This window comes from Nyctibius grandis, chromosome 8 (assembly GCF_013368605.1).
Source record: "Nyctibius grandis isolate bNycGra1 chromosome 8, bNycGra1.pri, whole genome shotgun sequence".
Taxonomy (NCBI): Eukaryota; Metazoa; Chordata; class Aves; order Nyctibiiformes; family Nyctibiidae; genus Nyctibius; species Nyctibius grandis.
This window is the reverse complement of record NC_090665.1, coordinates 21,852,818-21,871,922: the sequence shown is the minus strand read 5'-3', so window position 1 is coordinate 21,871,922 and position 19,105 is coordinate 21,852,818. Positions and strand designations below refer to the sequence as shown.

The following is a 19,105-nucleotide window of genomic DNA, read 5'->3' as shown; positions in this document are numbered from 1 at the left end:
TGCCCTTCTTTGGACTTGCTCCAACACCTCAATGTCTGTCTTGTAGTGAGGGGCCCAAAACTGGACACAGTATTCAAGGTGTGGCCCCACCAGTGCTGAGTACAGGGGGATGATCACTGCCCTAGTCCTGCTGGCCACACTATTGCTGATACAAGCCAGGATGCTGTTGGCCTTCTTGGCCACCTGGGCACACTGCCATATTCAGCTCATATTCAGCTGGCTGTCGACCAGTACTCCCAGGTCCTTTTCTGCTAGGCAGCTTTCCAGCCACTCTTCCCCAAGCCTGTAGCAGTGCATGGGGTTGTTGTGCCCCAAGTGCAGGACCCAACACTTGGCCTTGTTGAATCTCATACAGCCAAATGAAACAACATTTGGTGATTGCTGATTCACATACAACTGTTGCCTTTTATTTACTATTGATGAAAATGATCAAATGTCAGAGATCCCAGCTTTTTACTTGAAGTTTTCTGTATTCTTGGTATAATGAAAGCTGAAGAGAAAGCAAAGGTGGCTGTGAAAGGCAAAATAAGCATGCAGTTTTTTAAGTAACCTTTGAAATTGAGTTCAAGTGCATAATTCTGTGTAGTTGTTAAAGGAGTAACATTGGGCATTTTTATTTCTACTGAAAGAAGCATGAGTTTTGTTTTTCATATAAAAGGTAGTAATTTGGGATACAGTTTTGTTGATTAGAGCTTATAATCACTAAATCTTTCATGTAAATGTTGCTGAATCTGAAACACTGTCTTTAGAAATTTCTAAACAGTGGAAAGATTTCATGGTTATATTTCAGAAATGATAAACTGTCAATAGTTTTTTTCAGGCTATTCTAATTTTTACAGAGGAAATTATATGATTATTATCCTTGTGGTAGTAAACTATGCATCTCTACTAGAGCTCTCAACTTAAAATAATGTAGGCTTCAAAATTAATAGGTGCTAACAGTTAATGCTAGTCTGAATGATTTGAAGAGAAAACATAATGTCCAGAATCTAATTAAAACGTGTATTAAATGAAGCAACTTTTAGTAAAGTTAAACACTGCAATCAGAAGATTTTATAGGAAGCAACTGGAAACCCTCAGGATGTACATCCTGGCCTGGGGAGAAAAGATATTTTCCCTCTACCCTGGATGCAATGGCTATAGGATTTCATGGATGTGCTTCTATCTTCATGTGGTATCACCAACTTATCCCTGTTTTAGCAACTCACTGCCACCAGCGCCTTTATGATCACTAAATCCTGTATGCACCTGTTCCCAAACCCATTCAAATGAAATGAAGAACAAAGCTTAATATTTTGCTGTGTTGTCTGTTGCGAGGACAACAATGTCCCAATTGCACTCTAGTTATTTCAACCTTACAAAGGAGAAGGGGAGTGGATGGTGCCAAGGTCCTGAATGTGGTTGTTCTGCAACTTAAATGGTGAGTCTGAATGAGAGAGCTTGCCTCCTCTTCCTCAAATGAGTGACATAACAATATGTATCTAAGAACCCAGTAAATAATATAAGCTGGGCACAGTTCCCATTGGCATCAGGTAGGTCTGGGGTTAGCTCAGCTAGGTTTAAATAAAGTCCTGTAGCTCCATTTAATAATGAAAAATAGTATCTGTTATATTTTAAAGACACTATTTGTAATGCCTAGTAGTAGTAGTTCTATATATCTGTAAATGTGTGTGTCTCGCAGTGTAAAGGTGGACCTTATTTAATTTTCTGCTTTCTTACGGCTGTTACAACTCTGTTGCCATTTCCATTTCCGATATAGTCATCAAGGCACCTTTTTAGAATCGTTGTGATTACTCTACATTTTAATTTTTCAACAGTGTTAACTCATTTCTTCATAAACCGTAGTAGAATCCTCTTTCCGAAAAAAAAATATTACCTAGTTTTTAAAAACGTATACAGTTGTTTTCATAGAAGTAGGTTGCTGTAGCCAAAATCTGGAAGTGTATGTGTTTTTTTTGCTTTGTGTTTACAAATATCTCCCCATATCCATGCATCTGTCATGATGTTAACTTTGGCAAATGGCAATATAAAAGGCAAAACTGAGTTATATGAAGCTGAAATATCTAGCGTAGAAGCAGGATATAGAGACTTCTAAAATATTTGCTGAGAACTAATTAGAACATGTGCTGTTTCTATGATTGCTTTGCATCAGCCTCTGCATTCGGAGAGGAAAAAATGGTAAATTTTTAGACTAAGGCTGAGAGAACTTTTTTCTGCCCTGAGCTATTCCTATTTTTTAAGAACAGTAGGCCTGGATGTCTGGAAATGCTGTATTGTTTACAATCAAATGTGGATCAATAAAATAATAAACACAAAACACTGAAGTTATGATTTCTGTTGATGGATTGTGGATCTGAGGAAAACTTTGTTATTAAGAAACTATGAAGGCCACTGTTATAGAACACAACAAATAGTATTTTTCCGTTAGACTTCCCACATTTACACTCTTATTTTCATATTAATTAAAATAAAACTGAAATCCACAATATCATTTTAGATGAATGTTTCATTTTGAAGTTGCAGGGAAATTAGGATAAATTTTTTTCAAGGGTATGTGTGACAACATTGAGATACAAACTCAGTGATCAGTGCCCATGATCAAAGCTGAACAAACTGCTTCACTTCAGCCTTCTCTTAATCTTATGCTTTGTTTCCTATGCAACACTTCATAAGCATTGTGGAGCCTGCTTTATGGATATGCAAAGTATTAGTCTTTTTCAGAGTCTGATTCTCAGGGTAAAATCCGTTCCTTCTTTTATAGCCCAAATATTTGGGCTTGTTGCGGGTGAATGAAGAGAGCCTGGAAAAGAGCACCTCTTTTGTCTGTCTTGGGAAACCACACCGCCCTTTCATGCCACTTGAGTGAGGGGTTGGAGCAAGCAAATGTCCAAGCAAATACTTAGTGTATTTTCCCAGTGCCTCATAATTGAAACAACTGTGTGCTGATCCTGTAAAGACATTCATAGGATTGATTACAATTGTTAAGTGTGGGATTCATCTGCCTAAATGTCAGTGTTTATAGCTGAGCTCAGCTTCAGCTCCCATTATAATCAAGAGAAACTTATGTGGTGGTAGTTGAGGGAACATCCTAAAGAGCTGGTATTAACACTCTAAATGTACCCAGTCCCCACCCTCCCCCCACACACACTCTCTTCCCATTTTTTCTTTCTTACACATAATAGGAATTACGAAGTCCAGCACTTTTATAAAGTCACTGTCTACTCTCTTCTCTGAAAATAAACAATATATTCTAATAGAAAAAGAGAGTGAGGAGCCAGGCTTGAATTAGAGGTCATAGATTCAGAGTTAATTTAGAATTTGGCAGTTGACTCAGATATGATTGGCAAGGAGATTTCCAAAAGGCTGCAACTGTAAATTGGGAATAAATGGAAAAGGATTATGTGAGTAGGAGACAGCTCTGAATCTATAATGAGTGTCCCAAGACTGACTTGTTCATAAAAGAGCATGTGTTTAAAGTGTCATAAAAATATTTAAGCCACATTGGTCTTTGTATAAATATTTCATTTTTAAAGTTGGATTCTGGAGTGGCTAAAAATTAATTCAGTGTGCATGTTCTTGCCATCAGTATGAAGAATAAAAAAAAAGGATCACCAGAAACTGTTTTTTCCCCTCCTTCCAGACTCATAATCTCACAAGATTTTTTTATGTTGTCTTTCGTGTCCAAATCAATTTTTTTTAGTCCTTGCTATATCATCTGTTTTGTTATATAGTATTCCTCTGATAGAAGCTATGGATCTATTATATTAGGAGGCAGAGTGAGTTGCTGCCAAGAAAGCATTCATGTATGAGTGTGTGAATGTGGGTGGATGACTGAGATGTCCAAAAGGGACACTTGCCTGTGTTCCTTCGACTACTTCTGTTCCAAAGATGATCTATGTCTGTAAATAAAGCAAGATATATTTTGAATGTGCCCATGTTCTGCATCATTAGTTTTTTCCACTGTTGGGAAACTAAATTGCAAGAATCAACATCTGCTCAGTGGCAGCTCAAGTGGCTCAGGGAAGGAGTGACAGCAGTTAGAAAAGACCACCTCTAAAATATTCTCTGTTTTTCTATCTGCTATTTTAACTAAATACACTCATCTTAATTTAGCTCAAAAATTATTTAGCTCAACATTGATGTTAGTGCCTTATCTAGGGAATAGTCTCTAGGGCTTTGAGAAACCATTTAGTAATGACAGAGGAAGAATGAAGTACATGACCAGAGCTGCACTCACCACATCACACTGTACTAGCACGTGACCGATGGCCCTTCTGGATGTATTTTAAACTGATGCCTGAGTCTGTACTTCCCACATCTATAACCACATGTGAAATACAAATGAGTGCTTACTTCTCCAGTGTCGCTCTGGTGCATAAGACTTAGACTCCCCTGGTTATGATTGTTTCATACTATTCCTCACAGGTGAAATCTGTGCTTTTAAAATCCGTGGACAAGAAATGCCCTTTGAAGCTGTTGTGCTAAACAAGACATCTGGAGAAGGTCGTCTTCGAGCAAAAAGTCCCATTGACTGTGAACTGCAGAAGGAATATACATTCATCATCCAGGCCTATGACTGTGGATCAGGACCAGGTGGAACAAACTGGAAGAAATCTCACAAGTGGGTGAAAATGAGGAGAATTTTTTTTTTGCTTTGGCATACATTTGCTTTAGAGTATAGATCAGATTGAAGGGCTCCTTTTTATACTGTAGTCAGATAGAAAGCAAATAAAACCAAGATGAACCATTGTTGCAATAGTCCATCCACTTTTTATTCCTTTTTCCTTTTAGAAAATGTTTTTCTTTTTTGCCTGCTGCAGTTTGACCCATTTTGCAATGGTTCCAGTTGAAGCTTTTAATAGGAACCCTGTTCAAGTGGAGAAATGCATCTCAGTTTTGGTTTATGTTTCTGTTCTTGCTCTCATGTTAAATGCATTGACTAAACAGATCATCCGAACATGAAAGCTAGCTTTTAATTGATACTTAAAAATTCACATAAGTTTTCTCTCTGTTCATCTGATTTCAAATGGTGAGAAAAGAGAAATCACCCTTTCTTTTGGTATGTGCATGTCTATAAGCTGCAGCGGTGTTGCCTTTGCACAGTGTGTTTCTGACCTCGGCTTTTGGACAGCAAGTCTCAGAGGAATTCAAATCCTCTGGAAGAGGGAGGTATTGAAGGTTAGTAGGTGGTACTTTTTACTGTGGAGCCAATTCCCTGCATAAGCTTAAACGGCACAGTGCCTTTTTTCCCCTTCAATTCATGAAACCGAGCTCCAGACCATTTGTCATTAAAGAAGAATTTAACTCGTGTAGATGTGTAACTGCTGTACAAATTGTTCATTTTGCTGAGAGCCATTTAAATAAATGATTAATAGTAATCATTCTTCCTTTTGCTCATCTAGGACACACGACAATTAAAAATTTAATTAGCTCTATAACGCATGCTGAACTTTTTCAGGGTATTTAAAAAAAATCCACATTTAGAAGGAAGCCTTCAATATCAAATAACCGTCAAGTCACAGAAACAGTTTTTGCTTTATATTATTAAATTTTATAATGTTTTCCCCTCACATGTCAGTAACAAGCTAGTATGTTCCACTTGTAGAAAATTTTGGTCTAGTCTTGACCAAATGAAATGTGGCCCACTGAGACCAGACTTTGTTACGCTTTCTCCTAGTGGTTTGTATAGTAAACCACATGCTAAGCTAGGCTGTCTGGGATCTCAGCCTTTACTACTGGCTCTGCCATTGGTCTAGAAAGTCCCTTCACTTCTCTGTCCCTCTCTTACCTTGCCTATCAAATCAGAGAGCAAATTCTTTCAAAGGAAGGCCTTTGGAGTTTGCTCGTTAAATAATAAAGGCCTGTTATTTTTGACCCTCAAAGGTTTACATACACAATGTTCTAACTAATTAAAGCATTAGGTAATTATGATCAGTAGAAGGCAAGAGGCTTATTTAGTATCAAAGAATGTTCATAAACTGACCATTTTAGGTAGTGAGTATGTAAGACTACTGTATTTCTCTTCCTCTTTTTCTTTTGCTTATTAACCCATTTTACACTGGAATGATATCATTGACTTTCTGCTGGGGTCCATTTTAAGAGGCAGGCCAATTTTAATAGTCTTTTCAAATGTTTTGAAAACAAGCTGTTAGTGATGTGTGACTATAATTAATTTTTCTCTTTGATATCTTTATTTACCTGTTTTAGGGCAGTGGTTCATATCCAGGTAAAGGATGTCAATGAGTTTTCACCAACTTTCAAGGAGAGTGTGTATAAGGCTACTGTGACAGAGGGAAAGATCTATGACAGCATACTGCAGGTGGAAGCCATAGACGAGGACTGTTCCCCACAGTTTAGCCAGATCTGCAATTATGAAATTGTCACAACGGATGTTCCTTTTGCCATTGACAGAAACGGTGAGTATGGAGAAGGAACAATTGTAAGTTCTGGGACAGATAGCAGTAATTTCTGTAGATAGTGTAATTACCTCTTGATATTAGTGGATAACCTGCCTTGAATTTTAACTCAAGTGAGTAAATCTCTGAGAATGAAGGAACCATTACATTGGGAAATTCCATCCTTTTTATGTAAGATTTGGTCAGAAAGTGCCACACTAATTTACTGTGGAATTTAAACCCCCAGTTTTAGATGACCAATATGTTTCTCTGTCACTCACTTCATTCTCTTAACTGTCTTAGATCTAGCTTCCCATCGAAGTGATGGCATTTCCTAATGTAGCATGTGGCCCTACCTAATAGGGTTTATTCACTTGTTTATAGCTAGTCCCATTCTTCTGAACTTCCTGGAGTGGAGTCTAAATGTAGAATTGACAATATTCTGGATATATTTATTGATTGTTATAACTTTCAGGATGTGGGTCCACAGATCTATCCATTTTTGGTGCTTCCTGAAGCAGATCCATTATTCTGCAGTGTGTAAGAAAATATGCTTTGGAGAATTAGTATCATTTTTTATGATTTTAGAATTTAATTGGTTTTCTAATATATATACTATTATAGGAAAAATAATACACCATATTAAGTTTTCCATATGCAGCAATTTTTGACCTTGGCAGCCCTGCCTGTCAGCTTCCTGCTTTTCCCGGTCAAGTTCTCACCAGGGAAAAGCACAGAACGTGACACCAAGTTTAGGAGAGGTGGCTGGACTGCATTAAAAATGTGTTGAAGATCCTCCCTCCCATCCTCTGCCTGCTTCAGACAATACAAAATAGTAGCTGTCTTTCAAGCACTTTGGCAGTCCCGTATTGGCATCACTTTGTAGATAAGAGTCCTTGTTATTGATACTCACGTGTGCACGCTTGTGCAGAAGTTCAAAATGGAAAGAACAGAACTTGTTTCCCCAGAACAAGCACCCCGTGTGCATGCCCAGCAATGCTCTGATTTATCTTTCCTAACAGAAGCATTTAATCCATGTTGTATGTAGGAGGAGAATACTCTTCGGAAGTTAAATCTGATTTTTGGCCAAATTGGAAATTGAAAGCATGCATGGAGCTACTGTTTTCTCTAAGCAGTCATTTCCATGCTGGGATGTTTTATAAAAACCCTTTCCCCTATTCAAAAATTATTAATCTTTATTTGTGCAATTTTTGCATAATGCCCAGCTGAGCATCAATTGTAAATGACATTGGGGAAAAAAGCCGTCTTCTTGTAATACACTGGGAGGCAAGTACGCTACATAGGAGGTATAATCATAATGAGTATGTTTGTGTTTAAGTAAATGAGGTCAGCTGGCACAGTAATCTTTTGCCAGAGCAATTGCACAAAGGATTTTTTACAGGAAGTGGGCATTTGGAAGTAGATGTTTGTGTGCAATTCCCTAGAAGCTTTTCCTTTCTGGGGATTTTTTCTAATCATGAGATTTCCCACGCTGTCATAAAAGGAAGCTCTCCATGTTTCTGTTTGAAACCATTATTTTTCCAGAGCGACATGTGACTTGCCAGTATGGGGCTGGTTACAAACACAAGTCGCAGGTGGTTTCATAATTTCAAACCAGGATTGTGACGGATATCATGGATAAATAATATGCTGAGATTAGCATGATACAGAGCAGACATTTCTATTGCTTGTGCCTTTTCAGCTCCTATCACACAGTGCAGCTGGCTCATGAGTTTCTTACAGTCAGAGGCATGATCAAAAGCATGTGAAGTGTCAGGAATTCTTGGTTACATCTTTGTCCTCATGTGCCTGGGACCTGCTTTCTGGCAAAGGCAATGAGAAAATCATTGATTTAAACATGACTTTAAAGCCTGCAGTAAACAACTGGTATAAGGTTGTAATACTTGCATTTTCTTGGTCATGAATTCAATTAATGTTTTTTGATCTATCTGTTCACTAAAAGAACAGTGCTGCCACAATCAACAGTAATTGCAGTCTAATTTGCAATTTTTTTAGGCAATGGTAATTGCTTAAACCCACTGAGATTAGAGACAGAGTTAGAATACGCGGTTGCACTTTTATTTTGTGAGAGAAATATGTTGCTTAGTTCCAACACACTTCACTGCTGAGAATGTCTCTCTATGCCAGCTGATATAAACTTTCTCTGGTGCAAATTCTTTGGTGTTGTGCCCATTTTTGCTACCTATGGGATGATTTAAATAGATGAGATGCCTGGGACTGTCTAATAATATGCCAATGAGGATTTTGTTTATAGGTTTTTTTCCCATTGTGAAAAACAAATCTAGGTTCTTACTTCTAGCGAAAGTGGCTTTTGTATGTGATGAGCCGAACTTGGAAGGTAATGAACTCTTGGTCATGAAATACAATCATGTAAAGGCAAAGGACAAATTTATGCTTTGCTATGCAAAGAACTGGGACTAAAGGTGTAAGTTATAATATGGTTTAAGAGACTTTTGCATACAGTTTAGTCTAGTTGTCTTCTTAGCAGAGACTCCCAGTCATCAAGTCAGTTATTGCATCAATGTTCTGTAGGCTTTTTTCAAGTAACAGAAAAATCAAACCACAATGCATGGATCTGTTGTAATGCCAACAGAACAACATTTTTATGCATTTTCTGCCTTCCTTTGTCAGGGATCGTGGTCAGATGATCAGAGAATTCAGATATAGATACAAATTCTGTCATGACTCTGACCTACTCTTATCTCTAAAATGGGGATAACTATATTTGCCACCCACCACTGGGAAACACTTCACAAATACATGTTCAGATTGTTCCAATCTGAAGAGCCTGGTGGCTCTTGGCAGCTGCGAATGTTGAGCTGCCGCTCCTGTGAGCAGACTGAAGTCAGAGGCCACTCATGTAGCAACGCTAGTCCTGTCTCTTATTAGAGTTAGGAGATTCAGTTTTATACTGCTTACACACATGGGAAATAAGTATGGAATTTAAGAGGGAATTGCCATAGTAAATTAGTCAAGTCTTTCCCTGTTCTTGTGACTGCTACAACATAAGATGAAAGATGCCCATAAGTAGGGAGGTCTGTATCAAACCATCCCCAAAACTGACCCTGAAGAAAGAGAGGTGTAAATGTGTGTGTCCTTAGTCAGGAATTTTTTTATTCCTGTTGTCATTTATCTGTTTTTTGTTAAATCTGTTATAGCTCTGGGTATTTCCAGGAAAAGATAGAGGTTCAGGAAGACTGAAAAAATTAATTTTGTGGCCTAATTGTGAACTGTGTAGAAAAGTACTTACTTCTCCCATTAAATTTTTCTTTTTTTAATGTTATTGATTACCTTTTTGTTTATGGGTGAGATGTAAATAGAAATTCTCAGTCTATCGTGTCTAAAACTTTAATTAGTCTGCATTTATAGTACTTCATTTCTATGTCTACTTTTTAATCATATGGATTAAATTGTAAAATAACAAAGCAGCATAAAGCATTAGAGGTAACAGAAAAATAGAATAATTAGGAAATCAATAAACTATTGACTAACATCTGCAAGACATCCAAATGACCTTCGAGAATAACACCTAATACTCAGAATCTTTGTAGTCCAAATCTTAAAAGACCATAATGAAATACAAACCTTGAAAGATAGATTTAGTGAAATGCAAATATGTTGTAATGATTTATAAATCTTAGAGGACAGTTAATGCACCACACAAATTCTAGCAGTCTGCTAATAGAGATTCAGACAATTTTGGTTTCTTGAAAATTATCTCTGCTGATCATGTCCTAAAATAATATCAAGGAGAACCAAATAGGGAAGTATGAAGATTTATGTAAGAAATAATATAATGCAGAAAGGAAAGAACAACTGAACAGATATTAAATGAATAATTAAGTATACAGTGGCAATTTTTCATTAAATCCTTAGGCAGGTACTAATCAAGTAATTCATGATAGTAGAATGGGTAGATTGAATTGTTTTGCTAATTACTAACTCAAAAATAATGAAGTAGTTGATATTATTGCGGCTGCTTTTGTGATGGGAAGAGCTACCTACATGGCAGACTTGAAAATGCCTGGCAAGGTGAGGTGCCTGAGAGAACCAAGGAAGCTGTAGGACACAGTACTGTTCCCATATTAGCCTTCAGCCGGTCATTCTGCTTCTCCATTTGAGACATAAAAATAGTGATAGGGCTTGTCCTTCTCCGTGCCCTGCTTAGAAAGGGAGGGGTAAAGGCTTGAAGTTAACAGAACATGGGGTATTGGGCCTGATTTATAGCTGCAGATGTAAGGGTCTATTTAAACTACAAATTTTGAATCAGAAGGCAGTGATAATTGCAAAAGCAGCCTTCCTTCAGGCCTGACCTGAAAAATTTTGCAACTGTTTCAATTAAACTACTAAAGTTGGCTTTAATGTAGTAGTAGTCAGAAAAGTGACAAGGTAAGGAATGTGCACCAGAGAGAGACACCTGCTAAAAGTCTTGTCAGACTAATGGAGGTTTAGTGAAAAACGTAAGAAGCTTCATTTGTTGACTTTTGCCTGTCTCTCGTTCATTTGAATGAAAAAAAAAAAACCCAACACACCCACACCCAAAACCCGAAACAATGCCAGCATGCCTGACGACAGATACTTTGACCAGCACCTATGGGAATCAGACCACTGTATCTGACTACGTTGCAGGATTTGGGTGCTCCCCATGCCAAATTTAGCCCAAACAACTTGATTTTGCAGATCCATGCTTGAAAGCAGTTGTTATGCATAGCAGCGATCCAGAGTAAGTCTGTTTCTTGAATTCTAGACAAACATTCTCATTCAAAGAGATGGTATAACAAACAGCCCTGAGCAAAAGTGTGAAACATATTGAACAGTCTCAAGTTTCAATTTGAGCAAGAAGTGCATTTCAGTGGAAATGGACAGAATTTAAAATGCTGAACTCATTAATTACAAAACCATACATTCTGCATGGTAATCTTCCAGTCCTGTGGGAAGTACACTGAGAAAGATCTTTCCCTTTCCTTGTGAAAGTTGTAACGTCTTTGTTCCCGAAACAGGTAATTTGTCACCTTTATATATGTGTCAGGTTCTGCAGATAATCTCTGTTGTTGCTCAGTTTTATTTTCCATGTGATAACTCTGTGCTGTGATATCAAATACTGTTAAGCGCTTTAATGTAGAAGGTGATTCTGGGGCTTTTCCTATTTTTAAAACCCAGAGAAAGGTGTTAAAGGGCTAAAAATCTCTCTTGCCTAAAGTGTAATAGCTTTAGGGAAAAAAGGAAGATACTTAGGCTGGGAAGATGTTCAGCAGTGGATCTCAGGAATGTGCTGCCATTTTAAAGCAGTGCATTCTGGGAAGGTGTGGAAAATGAGGTTGCACATACTCATACTTTACATTTCAAGATGTAACTGCTATCTAGCCTTATTTTAGAAAGTGTTTTTGAGTAGATGTTTTCTAATATAGACAAGCCCATATTATGTCCCTAGCATCTTATATTTGCCTAAGAACTTTTTTATTTCTCTACTGGATTGAAAGAAAATACTTCCCGTTCCTTGTAACTGTCCTGCCTGTGGATGTCCCATGTGCTTGAAAGAGCTTTCTGGTCACAAAGGACTTGAGTAACCAGGACCCAAATGTTATAGTCTGTATATGCTTAACCAAGAAGTAATTTCTGAATGTTATCTTATCTATAGGTAACATCAGAAACACTGAGAAACTGAACTATGATAAACAGCACCAGTATGAGATAATGGTAACAGCTTCTGACTGTGGGCAAAAACGTGCAACAGAAGATGTCTTAGTACGAGTTAATGTCAAACCAGTGTGCAAACCAGGCTGGCAAGGTAAGGTTTAATAGTTTATAAGTTTCAATTTTTTGTTTTGGTATTTTCCTTCTGCCCCACAGTAAGGAGACTAGGGTGCTTACTGCAGTGGTATAGAAAACTTGCTATTTCTTATGCTTACTTCATCCACACCTGTTAAAAAAGTGGGTAATAATACCATACTTGTTTACGTTTGCCGTGTTTCTTCTCTAGTCAGAACAAAGAACAGATTAGAAAAAAAAAAAAGAAAAAAGATAAATTTCTGTTCTAATAAGCTATCTCAGAATTCAGTCTGAATATACTGAAAGATTAAGAAATTATTCTGAATTGCCTTTCTCCTACTACTCCTTTAAATAAAACTTTTGAAGCCACCATGGCAAGGTACTTTTCCCACATGTGCCACAGTTGTTCAGATTGTCTTCTTCCAGGTACAGAATTGGCTTTCACGTGCATGCATGAGTCAAGGCACACTCAACTGGCAGTGGGAGTGAAAGGCATTTTTTTATCCTGATTACTGTCTTCATATTGAGACATTTCAGCGGGAATTGATTTTCTAAAAAGTTTGTAAGGATCTACAGTCTCCTCTGTCTAAAAATGGAGAAAAACCCCACTGGCAATGTACTAGGAAGATTAGACATGCCACAAATTATAAGTAATTAAGATGAAAATGAGGGCTGGATTAGGGACAAACCAACTGGATGTAACCACATTAGGCATATGTCATTCAGGACTAACCTGACCTTCATAATTGTAATTTTTAAAGAGAATGATTGAGAAGGAAAACATCAGTTTGGGTGTCGTACTTGAAGGTAAATTTGCAGACTGATATTTAGAAGGAAAAAAGGTTTTCTGTGTAAAATGAGAAGCCCTGGTCTAGAGGACCTTGTAATGAAGTGAGTATACAATATCATGATTCCATTTTCACGGTCCTCACTTAGAGCAGAACCACATTTTAATTTTTCAGGAATACTGGTTCCCCACCCACCCAAGTATTTCTAAGAGCATTTTTATTAAAAAAAAGAATGCCTATGAATTATTTCCACATTTTCTAACTGATCTTATTGTTCAAAACCCCATGATTTATTCTACAAAACCAATATGGTCTCTTTACACTGTAGAAATGTTCTGTTTCCATTTTATGGATTCATCTTAAATAAATTAAATTCTCCCAAATTCTAGCTTGGAATTTGAATTAAAATGAGTGCAATTGTTGATTTTTTAAATTTCCATATTATTTCTATTTAGGTATTTTATTGGTTGAATAAAGTTTGCAAAGATACCTTACTAATGGTGTGTTTATATTGTCCAATATTGTCATACTTATTTCATAGTTCAAGCATCAGTTATAGCACAGGTGGTCATTGCTGGTCCCATCAGGTGGGTATAGACACCAGCTAGCCAATAAAAGTAATAGAAACAACCTCAAATAAGGTTTGGTTGGTGGTTTTTTTTTTTTGATACTTTGTTCATCTTGGATTATGTGAAGTGTTTACAAGGTATTTAAGTTTTTAATGAAAACCTGGAATTCAGCTATTGTTATTTTACGCATACAAAATTTATTTTCTTCTCTTCTAGAAATCAGAGCTGTATGTAGTTGATGGTTTGGTTAACATTAGGTATTTAATATGAGAGGCTGCCAGCTTGTTATTTTTAGTGTGATGGTGAGATAGCAGTCAGAGAAAACAGCATGTATAAAGCAACAACTCTTAAAAAAAATGAAATATGTCAGAAAGTTTAAAGCAGCTTGACTAAAGCATCTCAGATAGGAAAGGATATGCTTTGAGAGCATTCGTTATGCTTGAATTTGAGCTTTTATTTCTGTGGCAATTTGGTACAAATATTCTTTCTCTCTTCTGATCTGATAAAGTTTTATGATGGGTCTTTATCATAGGAAAGGTAAAAAACATGAAATAGCTCAATATGTTCTGCTCTAGCATACTTCATGCCATCCAAGTGGAATTGTACTTTCCCATCTGTCAAACAGGTGACTGTTTCACTTCATTGGCATGTCTCCAGGTCAAACGGCACAAAGTGCAAGTGGATAGCATTTGCCTACTCAGAGTATAAGGTCTTTAGGTAAACAATTGGGTAGATACAACTTCAGTTCTTAATTGCCAAGACATTAATTATAATTTGAAAGTGGGCTGCAACATAATACTTCCAGAAATATCTACATTTCTCTTAAGATTTTTTTTATGCTTACTTATTTTTAAAGGTGAAGATAATCACATAGGTGATGTTGTTTTCCACTTTGAGCTAATATCTGTAAAAATTAACTGTTACTAGGAGAAAAAGAAATTAAATAAGCAAAACTTACTAGTAGTATTCCCAGTACTTAAAGAGGAAATCAGGAGACTGGGAATGAAGGATATTTATACTGCTCTTTCTTTCCTGTGTCTGTCACTCTGTGACCTCCCCACAAAGAGGCGGCCAGCAGGTATGCTCCATCTTCTTTGAAATAATGAGATATTTTAAAAGATTGGGTGATTTAGGGAGGTACAATAATGTTTTGCTTGACAGAAAAGATGACCATTCTGAGCCTTTGGTTGTAATATAGAAGTTGCCAAAATAAAATATATGATTTTTTTCTTGTTCTTCAGTGTTAGCTTGAACAATAAATACTTGGAATTTCAAATTATAGCATTGGCAGTTAATTCTTAAAAGTTACTGCCTTTAGTAGTCTGAAATATTGTGCAGTTCTTTCTGTGACTATCGTGAATAGAGATTGTAGTAGTATAATGTAAATTCAGAGTTAAAAATCTCAGTGCAATAAACTTCAGTGCAGATGCCCTTCAAATAACCTCCATTGTGCTGGGGTGGGACAGGGAAGAATATGTTTACATAAAACAATGCACAAAATTATTCCTGTTTCTAGAGGCCAACTCCACATGACTGACACGTATAGCAGGGCAAAAAACACTCCACAAGCCAAGGTGTTATCTTTTAAACAATATTCCCTCGGGCTAATAGCATTTAAGTCTTCATTAAATCTAGGAGCTACTTCCCTACTCTTTCAAGATGGACATCAATGTACAATCAGCAAGCGTTCCCACACAGACTTTTTTGGCAAACAAACCTCCACCCTATTAAGAGGCTACTTTAGAAACAAACTTGACCCAAACTGACATCAAACCATCCTGAGCAGACCACTCTGAAATGTTATTAGTATCCTAAGCAAGCTAAAAATATAAATCAATTAACTGAATTAATTCCTAATCAGTTATTTTCATTGGAGATTCTCATTGGTGAGATTTGTCAACTGACTTCTACAGCTATGCTACAAATTCTCCTCATGCTGTATGTGTGTTCATTTCCATGATTTTGAAACAGCTTTCTCTTACTGACAGGTAAGTAAAGAGACTACACCATAAAGAAAAGCTAGGTGATAGTATTTCTGACACCGTAATGGGTAGATGTGCAGTTCAAGTTATTTCTAATTTTTGCTGAAAATTTTTTTTCAAACACAATTAGTGGATTTCCATACTAAGAAAAACCCTATTATCTTCAGCACGTTCTGTGGGGTTCTGTCCATTCCTCCAGGGCTCTGCCTTCGTTTCAGTTCCGTAGCCACGGAGCAGACACTACACTTTTTCCTGTAGATTCACTTCCAGTGTGGTTCTTTTCACTACAGTAGTTTTAATGTCACAAATATTGATTTCTGTAAAGCTACTTCTGCCTTATTCAAAGCAGGGTAGGCAGACTTGTGGCAACACAGTACTAAATATCCATATAGCATTTTCACTAAAAAGCATGAGGTGAAATAAGAGTCAGAAACCTGTAATCTAGACCATGTTTCCTTTAGTTCATTTATGGTATTGTCTTTTTTTGTTTCTGCTACTTTTAGAAACAGTCTTCATCAAACTGAAGAAGTTACTGTCCCCCCTAATGGGATAATAAATGGAAATAAAATATAAAATAATGTGCTGAAAGATGCTAGATAGCAGAAAGTTGAAAACAATTGTTCCTGTACAAAGTGCTCTGGTGAATGATGTACTGCATGGGGAGAAAATAGAGGAGTTGAGCCTCAAAAAAATGAAGGGCAGAATCATATCTCCAAAAACTTACAATATGTTTTGAGACTGCTAGAGGTCTGCTCAGCTATTGACAATTAAACCAAAAGTGAGGTTGTTCTCTAAAATGCAATTGATTTCAGACAGGAAGTAGTTATTATGGTATAAAACAAAAAAGCTCCTCTAAACCAATCAGCTGAATACCCCAGTAAAGTAGCAGAGGACTCTGTCTTTTCTGAAACACACAGGGAAGGCTAAATGTGTTTCTTGGGGGCATAAGTATGTAGCAAAGACAACAGTCCAAAAATTAAAAGTCACCTTGTCTCCTCTGACCAAAGAGGACTTAATTTTTTTTCTGCCAAATTTAATATGGCCCTTGCATAAACAATGCTCACTGACCTCCAAATTAAGAGAAAATTAGGACTCTGGTTAGAAAACAGGATTTCACAGCATCCAGCCTGAAGTGTTTTACCTATTTGAAAAGTTTGCCTACACATATCTTCAAGTCCTATGAACCCATATGCACACTTAACCTAATTACCTAAGGCAACTATATAAAGTAGAAGTTCCTTAAAAATTCACCTTAAAAAAAAGATGTTCCTTAAAAATTCAGTGACTTCCCACTTAGTGTTTGCTTAAAAATAGTTTTGAAATAAAAGTGTCTCTTTGTTTATTTACCCTAATAGACTATAAATATATTTAATAAGAGCAGTTAATGTATCAAAGATATTGCATGTTACTTCTTTTTTAAGGCTTGTAGGGCTCGCTAAGGTGACCTAGGGCTTTGCCACCACCAAAAGGCACATACTTACCACCTCTTTAGTGTTGAATATTCATGCAGAGGCCATTTACAGGTCAGATCAGCTCGCTTCTCCTGCTGAAATATAATCTTTCATTTGTTCAGAGAAGGGCAGGACCTTCTCTTTTAGTAGCAGAGTGATCTTAGATCACTTCTGAGTCAACATACTTCATAGATGCCTTTTGCAGTAGATGCTGAGTGATTTTAGAATGGTATTCATGAGGGCTTTCCAGTAAAATCCAATTATGGAGGAAAACCAAAACTGTATTGGCTTTTGAGCTGTCAGTGCCTTTAACAAGGAGCAATATGATTACTAAAGCAATTGGTTATTTGGAGGAGGGGTGTCAAGTACAGAAGCCTTGCTTATGAGAATGATATTCCTAGTCTTCAGGAGCAATTTTAAAGGCACAAATATTTTCTGCAATAAATATAAATCAATTTCTATTCTTCTTATGCACATATCTAGCAGTTTAAAATGCAATGCTTGTATTGTCTTAGCTATAAGATATTTACCCATATTTTTAAAAATGAAATTTATTGCAAAGCAGGGAGCCTTTATGGCAGTCTAGTCTTGGAGCTGCTGTGCACACATTAGCCATACATCCTTAAAACAAGATAATCATAACACAATGTTTACATTCAGCTATTAACTTGAATGGCACCATTTTAGTGGAGTAGCCACTCTTTGAATACCCATTTCAGACATTTGAAAATTAATTGAACTTCTGAGTACATTTGATTTTTGAGCTCAAAGTTTACATAAGTTCATACTCATTTATGTACCTGTGTCAGCATTATTTTTTCTTCTGTTTGACTACCAGACATATTTAGAGAAATACCTGTTTCAATCTAATTTTTAAGATACGCTCTGCTTTCCTCAGCAAATTCTGTGTATATATTACAGATAAATACATCTTTCCTGAACACTCCAGGTAAGATGTTTTCACGTGTTTCTTGTTACTATAGCCTCTTACTGGAAGCACAGCGCTTTATATATCCCAGGACTACCTTTCTTGTGCCTGGCTATATCAGACTGGTGGCTCATGGATATGCTGTTATTGACTTAATGGAATCAGCTCTTTTTCCATGTGTCTTTTTTCTGTGATGACTCACCAGTTTGCTAAAGTTTCTGAGCATGAACTGGCACTTCGTATAATTACTACAAAGCAATATTTGTATAACACTAGTTTTCAAGGTCATCTTATTCTGTGCTTGGGATATCCTCTTTCTATATTGACTTCCAATGTGGAATTGCCTTCCGGTTTTGTCACTAGCAGAAGTAATGAACACAGTCCTCATTTTGTGCCAAGACCATTAATGGAAATATCAAATAACAATCCCAAGGCAGATTCACAGGGATCTTTACAAGTTACTTGCCTGTGTACCATGAACTTTACATTTTCAGAGTAACTCATTATTGCACTCTCTTTAGCCAGTTCTGTATATACATTACAATTGAAATACTGAAGCCTGTCTTTTCCATCTTAACTGATGCAAGAAACCATTCATTTTAGACCTATTTAACTAGATTCTCATTTCTATATACCTCTGTGGAAGTTCACTCCTTTGTTCACCTTTTTGTATTTACAACTACAAAAAAAAAAGTCTTTCCTTTTCTTAATGTTCACTGCAAGATCTCCATGAGCTTCACTGGGGCATTTATCATTTCACTGAGAAATTTCTTACCTCTGAGATGTAGTTGACAGATGGTGGTTCCATTAACATTTCCTCTGCTCAAAAGTTAAAGCACTATAGGTTATCCAGTTAGGTTTGAAACTTTTCCCTATGTGTTTTATTTTCCTCTGCATGTAAAAACTTGCACATATTCTTGCAACTTGGGCTTAAAAATCGCAGACTTTCCACACAAGTCTTGACATACCCAATTCAATTGATTTCAGTAACTAGTCCATGTAGTGTTTCAGAGTCTGTCTTTTGGAATTTGAGAAGCTGTTTGCATACTCCTCAGTAGAGGAATCCCTTGGAATACCAGGATCCAAACACTAGTCACAGCCCATGATCTCCAGGATAACTAGGAAGCTGCCTCCTCCCGTAATGACATCCTTTTGTGGTAGTTTGTCCTTTTGAAAACATTCAAAGTCTCTAACCACATCTA

At 36.8% G+C, this 19,105-nt stretch overlaps 1 protein-coding gene across 1 annotated transcript in view; it reads left to right on the top strand.

The window, feature by feature from the left end:
- Positions 1–19,105, top strand: part of CLSTN2 (calsyntenin 2) — a 210,966-nt gene that overhangs the window by 119,725 nt on the left and 72,136 nt on the right. The window contains exons 2-4 of the mRNA XM_068406259.1: positions 4,426–4,621; positions 6,208–6,416; positions 12,055–12,204. Of these exons, the coding sequence (XP_068262360.1) occupies positions 4,461–4,621; positions 6,208–6,416; positions 12,055–12,204 (520 nt within the window). The 5' untranslated portion in view covers positions 4,426–4,460. The remainder of the gene's footprint in view (positions 1–4,425; positions 4,622–6,207; positions 6,417–12,054; positions 12,205–19,105) is intronic.